This window comes from Motacilla alba, chromosome 5 (genome assembly GCF_015832195.1).
Source record: "Motacilla alba alba isolate MOTALB_02 chromosome 5, Motacilla_alba_V1.0_pri, whole genome shotgun sequence".
In the NCBI taxonomy this organism is placed as follows: Eukaryota; Metazoa; Chordata; class Aves; order Passeriformes; family Motacillidae; genus Motacilla; species Motacilla alba.
Window position 1 is genome coordinate 54,823,529 of NC_052020.1, and position 13,711 is coordinate 54,837,239.

At 42.1% G+C, this 13,711-nt stretch overlaps 1 protein-coding gene across 1 annotated transcript in view; it reads right to left on the reverse strand.

Annotated features, from left to right (window-relative positions):
• Positions 1-4,165: 4,165 nt before the first annotated feature.
• BRF1 (BRF1 RNA polymerase III transcription initiation factor subunit) overlaps positions 4,166-13,711 on the reverse strand; it is a 172,628-nt gene continuing 163,082 nt past the window's right edge. Inside the window, exons 16-18 of the mRNA XM_038139811.1 lie at positions 13,202-13,253; positions 9,977-10,145; positions 4,166-7,840 (exon numbers count right to left, since the gene is read on the reverse strand). Coding sequence (XP_037995739.1) covers positions 7,803-7,840; positions 9,977-10,145; positions 13,202-13,253 — 259 coding nt within the window. The 3' untranslated portion in view covers positions 4,166-7,802. The remainder of the gene's footprint in view (positions 7,841-9,976; positions 10,146-13,201; positions 13,254-13,711) is intronic.

A 13,711-nucleotide genomic window follows, 5' to 3' on the forward strand; every position in this document is an offset into this window, starting at 1 on the left:
AAGTGACTGAACACTTCAGCCCCTTGAATATTCCTTGTACAAATAATGCAATTCCTATTCTCATGGTATTTGCCTAACACACAGCAACTGAAAGCAACACTTCCAGGAACTATTTCTCAGCATCCTTCTCTTCCAAAAATACCAGTGACTGGTACATTACAGAGAAGGGCAGTCAACATTTCTGCTCAGGGTCTACGTGCCCTTGCCAAAATCCCTTGGTGGTTCTAGATTCCCTCAGCCCTCACATTCACTTCCCTGAGTTACTCAGAAATTGAACAAGGGATGAGAAATCATGGTGAGATCATCAAGGACAGTGATCAGCCAGACTCAGAGCAAAGGCTGGGCCAAAGCCCAAGGGACAGCACGGCTCTTTCCAGGATCTGGCTGTGATCTGGCTGTAATCACCAGCAGGAGGAGAACAAACTGGGTTCATGCCCCTGTGAGCAATTAATGGTAAGGAATAAGGGAAGTCATGGAGAGCCATCTGAGATGGTTCCACCAACCCCTTAGCAGTTTCAGGGAACAGAGAGCCCATCTCGTGGCAGAAATGAGGAGGAATTTCAGGTCACAGCTTACCAGACCAGGTCTCCTCCACTCGCTGCTCGCTTCTTCACCTCTGATGTGGGACATCCTCTGATACCTGGATCACCTGATACTTTCACCCTTCAGGTTGCACCATCGTTCTGTTTGTGCTGCTTTCCCTTGCTTTTTGTCTCATTTAACATCTCTGCTCCTCAGTAGTGATTGCTTACTCCTGCTGAGTACTGAGGACTCTGCTCAGAAGGAAAGCTGCAATCACAAGCACATCCTTGCAAAATACGGCAATAGAGAGAGTAACTTAAAAAATCACATACATCCCACCCCAAAGCACTTTCTTGGATAGCAAGCTACCCTATGGCCCTATCAACCTAAGATATAATCAAGAATTTAATGACAGCTAAGCCTGACTGTGAAAGTAGGCTTGAAATTAACTGGCAGAGCTACAGGCTGCCTTCCAAAGCTCTGCTAAGTCCTGTAATGACTGTGTCTTCATCCTGCCTACTGCTGATCTTCACTTGAGGTGTCACAGATGGCCTTAATTGCTTATGTCCTTCTGAGCTTCATACCTGCTGTGGTAGATTAACAGATGGGACTGATCAATGGGCTGAACACAGCCCTTGGGACCCCTAAACTACCTCTCTACTACCATTGCACAGTGATTAGTGCAATGGTTCTCCCCACTCACACAAAATTTGTGATCTGGTAACTGATGTACTGTCACTTCCCACCTTTGGTGCAGCCCCCTTCACTCTGTGCCACATCCACAGGCAGTGACAATAGCTGGGGGCTGGGCTGGGCAGCTTTACAGGCCTGGCACCACCTCTGCTGACAGAGACTTTGCCCACCAAGAGGCCAGGGGAGATCACAAAGTCCACACTTGCACGCGTGCCAAGAGCACTGGCCAAAAGTGTTTCAAGATGGCATCTTATTCATGCAGGGCAGCCAGCAACTCTGAACCAACATAAATTACACTGGAAGATGAACAAGATGAAAGATCATTCGTCTTACCACAGGCAGAAAACACACTCAGACTCTTCCTTGTGGTGCCTGATGGCCCAGAAAGAAAACACAATGATTCACATTGTGCTGATTTGCTGTTGGAGACCTCGGAGCTCATGGTAGGTCCTACTGATTTAATGCACCATGCAGCAGTAACTAACAATTTCTCAGTGGCCTTGCGTAAGAGTTTGCTTGAAAGCAGTGAGCAGAGTTTTGAAAACCTTTGCTTTAGCTGTATTTTATGCCATGCCAAGCCATGAATCTTACCTGAATGTGCTGGTGCGTGTCGGACTCTCCTCTGCTGAGCCCCCAGAGCATGGGCAGGAATCACAGCCAATACAAGGATTAATCTGTTTCCCAGACACGATGCTGTGCTGAAGAACTGTTATTCAGTTACAACACATCCACCTCAGAGTAAGGCTGTAACCACCTAGAAAGTTCTGACAGCCTCAGCCCTCCCCATTTATATTAAAAGCAGCAGAATAGATAACTCCTCTTTGCTGTTTAATTAGGCAAGGCTTGACAGACTAAGAAGGGGACTTAGCACAGTCTCTGGTTTACACCAGGACTGGTTTTACCCACAGAAACAGCACAGATCCTCGAGCTTTGTAAACCAGCAAAGCTCTTCCTGCCTCCTGCTCACTGCTTATTGCACAGTCCAGTGCACATCACTACAAAGAACATTCCCTCATCTTTCTGGTTTTAAAGCAGCTTTTCTCCTTAACATCAAACTACAACCCTTAAACTCACTCTAAATATTTTTTTTTTTTCACTTGAGAAACAATGCTAGCTCACCATCTCTTGTTCCTCATCTGGCTTGGTGTCCTACCTCTTTCAATACTCTCCAGTGGACTGCTCAGACTATAAATGGTGAATATCATGCAGGATATACCACGAAACAGAAGAGTCTGGAACTCTTGTGTGGAAAATGGACAACACTGCCTCACCTCTGCTGTTGCCAAGATGCAGCTTTTGCTCCTCTTAGTCTCTGTGTACAATTCCCTTTTACTTTTCCCACAGAAGAGCACTGAAGAAAAATTACCTAGAAGTCAGAGTGCTGGTGCTGTTTCTTTTCATTGCTCTGCTCAAATTCCTTTAATTTGCTACATTTTTCTGCTTTTAAAGAATTGAAAAACTTTACTAGGAGCACTGAGAAAGCATTCTTGCTGCAATTTGGCAATAGAAATGGATAACACAGTGATTGCCATCCCTGTGCCCAGTACTGTGTCACTTACTGCCCTCCCACACAATAAAAAATGTACAGTTCAGGCTAAAGTTTTTAAATCCTGTGCTCCTGGAGTCCCACAGCAAGAAGGGAATTTTATTTTGCATTTTTATTAACTGTATGTGCCTAATTTCCATGAGAATGCACAACAGGTCCTGTAAGAAAAAAATAATACAATGAAGCAACTCACCAAGTAAATTTGTTGTGCCTTAAGCCCTGAATTCTCACTGAGCCTCCTTTCTCATGTACTTAACTCCTTTTGTTAAACAACCACCACTCACCAAGATCACTGCCAGGTATCAGGGTGGGCAAAAAAAAAAGAAAACCTGAATAATGTGCTGTAACTCTTCTTACAGACAAGACAGGAGTAGAAAATGGCAACAGCCTCTTCTGCATTACAAAACACGAACATAAGAACAAATGTGCTATGACCTACTGGTGACAAATGAAGGTAATATAAAGCCTTGTAAGATTTCAGCTTTATTAGCATTATTTAACTTCTGAGGCCATTAAAGGAGGCATGTTTGATGAATGCAGCTGTGGGAACAGAATGGTTTTCGTTATGAAAGCCTGGTGTGGCACAGAAGAGAAAAATTAGAGGACAAAGCCAAGAGCTGTCCAGCTTGGGAAGAGCAGAAAAAAAGATGCCAAGGTGGTCAGTACTTTTGAACAGCTCAGATGTTAGCAGGGAGAGGGCATCCGTGATGGACACTGCTGGAGAAGTTCCCAACTCCTAGTGGAGATGGCTGGAACAGCTGAAGAGAAATTCAGATAAAAATATCCCAATGTCAAAGAGAGCAGAAGTGTGCCTTGATCACACTATGGGAACACAGTGACATGCTGGAATGACACACACTGCCTTATCAAATCCACTGTTAATCATCCTTTTATGGGCTAAAAGTTTGCAGGAAACCCTCCTGAGGATCCAGCAGTACCTCTTTTTCCAGCAAAAGCTAAAAGGAGCGAACACCCATGTGTACAAAGGGCAGATGTGGATTTTTGTCTCCAAACTGTGGCCGCCAGATGTTGATAAAATAACATGATTTTTAACTCAGCACACACCTTATTTATCAAGATACAACTTTCAGAAACAAGCACTGGAGCAGTTCCACTAAACACACACACCATATATTGTTCCCACAGTCAGTTAATTATACAGCTTAGTGGAAAAGCCTCGTTAATGTTATGTACTTTACAAAAAGTATCTACATCTATCAGTGGAACGGTATCTTGTAAAAAACACTTGCCTGATTGCTGTGTCTTCCCTTTTAGAGACAAAAGAAAGCTCTAAATGACAAATTTTGGCCATGACCAACCAATCATGCAGCAATCAAAACTGAACATTTTTAAGAACTAAGACAGAAAAATCAGAAATCATCAGGAGAGCATCGTAGTAACAGATGGGCTATGTAAAGGTTTTATTTTTTATTTACAGCAAATATATTACAGTAAAAAAGGTTAACATGACTGGTGGCTGTGGAAGGATGGTACATATGCATACATCAAAAAGGTTTCATTTTCTTGGCACTAACTGAACCAAATACGAGGATTCAACACAAAAATAAGAAACAGAACATTTATTAGGCAAACTCTAACTGTACACATCTGCAACTGGGGTTTCAATGCAATCCAAAGAACACAAACAAGTCATCAGGATGGCAAGGACTTTTTTGATGAACATGTTGAACCCTCAAGACAAGGCTGTCTGGCACCATTTAAAAGTTGCTGTACTGAACACACTGATTTTAAAGAAATGTCACAGATGATTAAGACACTGAAAATGCACTCAGCACAGTGAAGAAGCCCATTATTTTCCTTATTTCTTTTTCTACTCCCACACTACCAGAGTGTTAAAAGGCTGCATGGCAGACAAGCTGGATGCAACAGCTGGAGAATTTTGCCTGTCAAGCAAAGTGACTTGCAGCAAGAGATGTGCTTTCTGCAACAAACCCAATGATACACAGCTTGTGTGGCTTCAAGGAAGATGATCTAAGAATAACAAATGTTGAAGACTTATAAGCTCTTTACATCATAATCAGAATCCTGAGAAAAGCAGGATCCAAATTACTCCAAGTGAATTCGGGCTTACTTATACACAACAAAATTGTCCAGATATACCAACAGTAGTAAACAGAGTTAATGCAGTGTTAATCCTTTTACATTTTAATGACTAGCTATAAAAACAGAAACTAGCATGTTCAAATCTGTTTACATTTCCTGAGCTTAGTTAAATGAAGAAGGAATGAACGTTACAAAAATCCCGGTAAGTCACCAATAAATTAAAAATGTACATAACCACTATAGCTTAAGAAGCTCAGAGTGAAGTCTGCCTATCCAATATCCTTTCTTTAGGAATCCTGTACAGAAACCATGCCATTAACTTCACCAGCAATACTGAGATGCTATGGAATTGTAGGTCTTTTTTTTTTTTCCTTGCTCTTCCAGCAGATTGCCTGATGGCCTTTCCTAATCAAATCATATGAGAGCATTCAAAAACTGCAGCCCTCCACTTGCAGCACACAAAACAATGTTCTCAGCAACACAATGGACTACTGAAATTCAAATTTCCTAGCTGCAGTTATTTGGGTGGGCTCTCAGCTCTCACACACAACACCACCACCCTGGCAGCAGGTTTGGTATCCTTTGGGGGAACAAAGCAGGAGGCTGGAGGAAAGACCCTCAGCAATGTCCACCTTAGCCCATCTTAGAGGTTTCTTTAAGAGCCAACATCTTGCATTTGAAAAAAGCACTAGACCTACATGAGTCATACACATGTTTATTTATGCATGTTTATTTCCTGCATAGAGAATACTGTGTACCTTGGAATAAAACCCAAGTCTTGAGAATATACTGAGAGTATATTTGTAGCAGTGCTATGGAAGATTAATTCAAACCCAAACAATCAAACTCAACGGTCTCAAAGACTTGCAGAGCACAAACTTTGATAAAACAAACCACTTTTTAGAAAACTGTCTGCTTATAGCATACTTCTATTTTATGGTGTAGATAAAAGAGAGGTAGAAAGGTTTATCTCCTCAGTATCAGTTTCTGTGCAGCATTTATAAAATGTCAGAAAAAAAATCTATAGCTTTTCGGTGAAAATGCCAGCTTTTCTCCTAAGAATTATAAGGAATCTCTTCTTTCCACTTAAGTGCTGTAAACTAAGTAACTGGAATCTGGTTCAGAAGAGTTGTTCTTTCCAGTAGCCTTACCCCACCAATTTAGTTACCAAGTTCTGCTTCTAAGAAGTCATTACAGAAATACTCCTATACAGGGCTCAAAAATTCCTGACAAATACAACCCGCCAAACCACATCTACCAGCCAAATAGTATCAAGTCTGCTCCTAAAAAAAGCACTCACTCTTGCTCAACTTGCATGATCCATCTTATGCGAGCTACCGAGAGGGACAGAGAAGAATGGAAGTATGGAAGGCTGTGTGGTCCTTCCCCTCTTTGGTGACGACCTCAGATGTGAGCACCATTATCACCCTGTCTAGCAGAGCATCCTGAAGCAGCTTTTCTTCCTGCCACAATCCAATCTCTGTAGCAGGAGGATGGATGGTGCTTTAGTAATGAACGCTCCTCAAAAAAGGTAGGAAGGAAGACCCGACCAGGAGACACAGCTGAACAGAAACCGTGCTGGTAAGATAAATATCCATCTTTCCCTGGTGTTAAGAGAAGCCTGCAGCACTACAGTTTTCATGATTGTCACCAGATAAGGGAGAGAGATGGAAACATCAGCTGCAGACATCAAGAGTGTGATCCAGAGTGCAGTGCATTTCCCACGGAGCCGAGAGCCTCGGGCCCAGCAGTGCCAGGGGAAGGCAGATCAGAGGCACCAGGGTGGGATCTGCCCACAGGGGCTCCACTCCTGACCCCTGCTCTCATGGCACTGCCAGAACTGATCTGTGTGTGACAGAGGACCTGCCTGCTGACATTTGGGGCACACAGGGCTGGAGCTCCAGCTTTATTCACATAGCAACGGCTGTTCAAGGATGGGATTTGAGCCATGAAAGTCAGGCTGCTGCATGGTGACCTTTAATTTACCCAGTGAATGCTAAGCAAATTACATTAAATTAAATTCAGTCAAAGCAGATGCTAGCTTATTTATTAAAAAGCTCAGCTTTCTCTTTCTTTCAACTGGTTTTAGAGACCAGCAGCTCTTGGGAGCAGACCTTCACTCTAACTTAGGCAAGAGCAGCTCCACAGAGATGGCCAGAGTGACCCTCCTGCAGCAACACCAGCCTAAAGAAGACCTGGCTTTCCCTAAGGATGCCCAGCAACAGCTCATGAGCACAGCATCTTTGCCTCCTTGCTCCCTGCACTTCCTACCCAACCCAGGTGTTCTGCCTCCTTCCACAAAAACCACACTACACTCACAGTGGAAGACAATTCTTCATTGCCTTCTACTGTCAGATATTTTAAGAAATCTATGAATTTACTAGTATAAAGGAGTCTTTATTTCAGAAAACCAGCGCTGCTCTGCAAATACATAACTTATCATTAACTTTTGATAGGGTTGGGTAAGGGAACTCATATACAGTAACATGGTCCATTCACAATCCAGGTTGGAAGCATTTCCTTCTGTCAGTTGTAGCATGATGAGACAACTAATGATCCTCTACTAAAACAATCAACAGGCCCTGTCCTTCAACCTGCTCCCTTTCAGCAGTATGCCTAAAAGCAGTCACATAAATAAGAGATGTACTTCTTTCAGCCACACAGGCTTCATGCACAGTCTGTTTTGTCTCTTTTCTTTTGTTCTCTGGAAACATTACTCTCATTAATTTAATTCTCCAACTATGATCCACCAAAATAAAAATAAATTCAAGTAGGAATCCAAACTGGTTATTGCTGGGTTATGGGTCAATGTAAACTGACCAGACCCAATGCCAACCTCGAATTCACTTTACAAAAGTAAGGACTGTTCGATTACATTTGCTGACCATAGACAGCTTCTTTCACTATTCATACAGCTCGAAGACAGAAGATTTGCTGAGAACAAGACACAGTCCATGTCCCCTGGAAATAAATGGAGCTAATAGCCATCATCTTCATCCATATCACAGCCATAATCTGAAACACACAAAGACAAGGGCATATAAAAATGCAAATATTCCGGGTAGATGGAAAACACAACAGAAGTATTGCTTCTTTAAGGTTGTTTTCTTGCTACAGGATAAGTTTTGCCTTAGGCAAGCATTTTAAAAATCATCTATTTTCTTAGGCCTAAATAAGTTCTTGCATGTACTTCCCTCAATGAAATAAAATTATTTTTAAGCATGTATGTGTAAATATCTCTTCTCACTTGTCCCTAGACCCTCATTTAGGAATACTTGGCACATGTATATGTGAAATACTTGGTTTAATTTAGAGGCTAAGGTGATCAAGCCTGATTGTCACAAGTGACTTGGCACACAGCATTACATTTACAAGTAGGCACGTTTTTCACTAGATACAGGCACCAAGGAAAAAGCTGGTTTGTTTATATTATTCATGGATTTATGAGCTGAAATTGCAAGGGTTCAGAGATAGCTCAGAGTTCCCATCAACATCAAAAGAGTCATGGAACGAATCCTGACCAATGCATCTGACTCAGATCTCCCTTATCTTCTTACTTCTGGACTTAAAATTTTTGCCCAGATTTTTTAATCCAGTTTTGTTTTCTTAAACAATGCTGAGTGCCAAGACTGTGTGCTGTGTGTCAGAAGGGAAGTCTGTATGTTTCCAATGCACCTTCTGCGTGCTTCTGACACAGATACTTTCTGTTGTGTAGATGAACCTATGGATAATTATTGCATATGAGCACTAAGGAAAGTTAAACTTCATATTCCAAATCCAATACAGGGCAACATCTCACCCAAAGAGACAAGCAAATGCTCAGAAGCAGAATTAAGTGTAATTTATAATGATTTGTGTAGAATGGGTGAAGTTCACCATCTGTAATTCATGTAATTATTCCAGGCAGACGGGTCTAAAATCCACAGAGAAGGCAGCTAGGAGAGAGTTATTTGCTGTGCTGAGCAGCTCTGTACACCTGCATTCGAATTCTGGGAATATTCCTTTCCTTTCCCTTTTTATTTTTATTTTCATTTTTAACTCTAATTTTTCAGCTGTTGTCCAGACCAGACAGGGAGTAGTGGAATGTTCTCAGAATGGTTCAAAATTAGTAACATTTACAAAGAAAAAAACTCAAGTGACCTTTATTCTATTTTTGTGGGGGGTTTATTAATAAACATAGACCCACCCTCCCCCACATGGATGCCTTTTCCTGGGAACGTTATTCTAATAATAAATGCAGGCAACAAACTGTTTTTCTTACAGTTCAGCAATTATTTTCCAGCAGAGAAATCAATTTAAAAGCAACAGACACTTTTGTGAAATGTATACATATTGTCCATGAAAGCTAAACGAACAGTGATGGAAAGATTTTTGCAGTAAATAACATTTCAGTAGGAAACTTATTCCCATCTTGCGTCTTCGCAACCCATAATTAGCAGCTCCCATTTTAAAAATAATTTTGTGTATTTTCAAAGCTTAACTTCTAAAGGGAAGTTTTTAATAAAGGATAAATGTAGATGTGTCCAGCTAGGAAAAACCACAGTGGAGAGGAGACTGCCTTTTCCTGCCAACAAAGAAATCTAATTAAACCAGTGGCTTTGCTGGGTAAACCAAAGAAATTAGCACACATCTGTGTACCATACATGCACCACCAATGCCATCCCTGCACTTGGGGAACAACTGCTTCCTCCTAACACCTTCCCCAGAAACAGAGTGTGATGATTTGTTGTGTTTTGAGCTGGACAGACACGTCCCCAGGGCTTATGGACATCCTGGACATTACTGCAGCCTCTACGGAGGAGGCACAAGAAGGGAGGGGAGGCTCAGGGGGCCCCAGGCACTGCTAGTGGAGGGGTTACTGACCCCCTAACTCCTCAGATCCACCTAAATAAACCTAATCCTGGAAAACACCTCACACTTCAGTTTGTTCTTGAGAAGCACTCTTAGCTTAAAGCTCGAGATGCAAAGTTTTCTCAGGAGGAGTCTCTAAGGTCAGGGTTCAGACAAAGGTGATTCCAGGCTTCCCAAAGAAGGGGCAATGCTGAAGAGGCAGCAGGAGCTCTGGGACAGGGAAAAGCAGGGGAACCCTGTGTGTCCCCACCACTGCAAGAACAAAGCCCACGGCACCAGGAGATGGTAACCCCAGCTCACCATTTCCTCCCATTAACTGCAGGGCGCTCATGCAGTGATCTTCATCTTCTTCCACCTCTTCCTCTTCCACCTCTTCATCAGGGTTGTAAGCTACTGGGCCACTCTCCACAAGCACAGCTGCTGGTTTTTCTACATCAGAGGCTTCAGCCTGTGCATTTGGAAAGGTAACCTGCACAAAAGAAGAGAGAACAGTAGAGCAGTCCTTCCTTTGGTCTAATATTCGTCCAGAACTTTAGCAGCTTCCAAACAATAGGGACAGGAGAGACGGAAGCTCATGTCCTGTCCAGTACTACAGGCTCAGCTGTTCTAATGGAAGTCTGAATGAAAGTCAGGCAAAACCATCCAGTTTTCTGTTAGTCCAGAACCAGGCAATTGAAATATCCTGCAATGGTAACAGCAGAACCAGGATTTTCTGGCAAGCACAAGGGGAGGAGAAATTTGGGAGCGAAGGCTCCTCAGTAGAGCTCTGTGGGAAAACTTACAAACCTCTCCCACGGTGTGCTCAACTTACATCAGGCCTATTACAAAATAACAACATTATTGACAATTTAATGATAGCAGAAATGTACCCTTCAGATCAGAAAAAGCCCAGCATGTATTAGTTTTGACAGCTCTGGCTGGATTTATTTGGCGGCGCAATGAGCTGTGGAACAAATAGCACTCTGTAGACAGCACTTAATGTGATGGCAGAGCACTCAGCTGATAATACACACTGGCACCTGTACCATTACCTATGGAATTCAGCAGAATAATGATCTCCAAACACTAACTTGGGAATCAATCACTGACTAACCTGTTCTGTACATGGTCCTCCCCAGCTGCTCCAAGGTTAGGCAGGACACAGCATGGAGGGAGGGAAAGGGCAACACCACAAGGCAACAGAGGTGAATTTGGAGTAGCTAATGCTGTCTTTGGCTCACTAAGGAGAGTTCTGGGAAGAGGGCAGGAAGTAGCAACAAAACCTGTGCCAGCACAGCCCAGGCTCTGGTCTTTCTGTGTAAGCTTTCTTCTCATTTTCATGGTGTGCTCAGTCTGGAGCTCCACTTCTTTCTGTCATCCAGGGAAGAAACATCACAAGAGCTTCACCTTCATCAGCTCTGTAATAGGGAACTTTCCACACCCATTCTGTACTTGGACTGTTGGGGGTTTTCATGGCACACAAAACCAGCCAATTAGTAGCAATTGGAAGAATCCTAGAGATTAACCATGAATGCTGTGTTGTCATGTGAAGAATTCTGAGAAGGGAATATGGAATATTGACAGTACCTGTCACCAGTCAGCTGTTACCAGCATCGAGTCATCTTCCCTAGTAAGAAAGATGGAAAAGACTGGGACCTCTTCCTAGGAAGGACCAGTGGTGAAGTGCTTCTAAAAATGAATGGCCCAAAGGAGACCAAAAAACCCCAACTCCTCTGGTCCATGCCATAAGAAAAGTGCCACAGTGCTCTAGGTTTTCAATTACAGTACACAACTATGTACTGCTGCATGTTCTCCAATTCCATTGGCAGGAAGCTCTGATAAAATGCTGCAGTTTATTTTTATTTATTTATTTATTTATAAATGTATTTACTTGGGATGCAGTAGCTCCCAGAATCCCTGTAACTCCAGGCACTTCAGAGATACACCGTAAGAGAAAATCCCTGTACCAGAAAGTTGATAGTCTAATTATTCAAACATCAAAGCTGTTCCTGAACTTGTCATATACCATGACAGTCAACCTAAAGAATCTGCCTGAGTTTTTCAAAGTCACCTCAGGGTTTGCTCCAATAGCTCATTAATAGGGCAAAAGACACCCATTAATTTTAATAGAAAATCAAGTATTTAGATATTCGGATCAGTCAGAGACAGGTTTTCATTACTTTTTAATGCTCAAATTAATCATATTATTTAGAGGAACCTCCCTCCAGTTTATATTTCCTACCACTGCTTTTGCCTCTAGAGTGATCAAATTGAGTCCATCTTGGTATAAGCAGAAATAGACACAAGAGTTTGAAACAAATCAGCATCATAATATACATCAATTTATATGTTTAAAAGTATCCATCTGCTCTGAAAAAGTGGGTGAATATAAAGGAGCTACATTTGAGTCATTATTTTTTAAAATTGCTCCATGCTAATTAAAATGTGACCTTCTTCTAATTATCATGTCCACTTCCAGACTGCTGTACTTCTAAAAATGTGCAGAGTTTTCTAATGAGCATAGAATAAGAAGTGAAAATGTATTTCCCTAGGCAGGATATCAAACTGTTTCTGAAAATCAATGACTTTTAGTCATGTTAAAAATAAGGCAGTCAAACAACACCTTTAAATAGAACTTCCTGAATTCACTTCCAGACATCCTGACTGGAGTTTAGCTCTTAGCTTTATGTATGGATGGGCAATTGTCAAAAGTATTAAACTACCCAAGGGTATTACTACTAAACTACCCAAAGGTATTAAACTACCCTACCTTTCAGAAGGGTATCAGTGTCACACATTCATGGGCAAGAGGGACAAATACCTTTGGTATACTGAATTTTTAGATATGCAGTAGACAGCTTGTTGTATACAAAATGCGTTGAATACTCTGTACAGTGTGAAAATAATTGTGAAAGAAAATGGCTATCATTGTTATCTGGTTTCACTATCTGAAAATAATCATGATCCCTCTGGGAAGTGCACAAAGCCACCCAAGGAGGGCTTCTGGCAGTGGCCAGTTACTAGAACTGACTTTTCTGTGCCACTATTACATTTTCAAACTAGACAAACACAGCAAAGAGTGAGCCAGGCTGTATAGGGTAAGCTCTTTCCATACTGGTCTCTGACAGAAGCCCAGCTCATCCCTGGCTGCACAAAAGTGGAGTTTGCAAAGTCCTTCTTCCCTGTGAAGACAGTCAAAGTGCTGCGAAACAAGCACGAGCTCTGCCCTCCCCTACTCCTCCTGACCATTTATTTGACATGGACCTTTTTAGATGCTTGCAGGCAGTTTTCTCTTTCTTGCTGTCCAATGAAGCATCGTGAGGCTGTGCTAATGTTCCTGATGGATAACTAAGGCAAGTCTGGGTTAGAAAACAGCTGATCTCAGCTTTGCAGTGTTCACAGTAACCAATTCCTGGCCTGATCAGACAGACAAGACTCATTTCTTTTACCCTTATCTACCACATGACCAGTGCCAGGCTGAAAATATCTTGTGGGAATTTCCAAACTCAACCTGTTGCACCAGGAGAAGTGCTGGGTTTTTCATACCTCTTCGGTGGCAGCCTTCTTAGCCAACTGGGTTGAAATCAAGGGTCTCAATCTGCAAAGAAAGAAAGAAAAAAATGCTGAACATCAGAAAAGTTGCACAAGAGTTTGACATAGAGTATTCATTCTCCAAACAGTGAAAGCACTCTGCTAGTGTTGTTGTGCAATTACTTTTTTAATGACTTAAGATAAAGAGCAGAGAGCCACAAATGCCACGATAATTAACACACACATTCCCTTGGAAGAGTCTGTCCCAGATCAAGGTAATAATAAAAGAAGCCAGCACAGTAGCAAAACCTCATCTCAAACTGCAGCCCCAGCTTCTCCCCAAGGTCTTTGAAACAGCTGCATTTGTCACATTTTACAAAAAAACAAAAGAAAACTGATTATTGGAAGAATGCAGACATGGCAAGACTGGGCCTCACTGATTACCTAGCACTGGTCTGCAACTGCTTCTCTGCATCTGATGATACACAGAGGATACCACTAAGATTAGGCATGCAGGATACCATA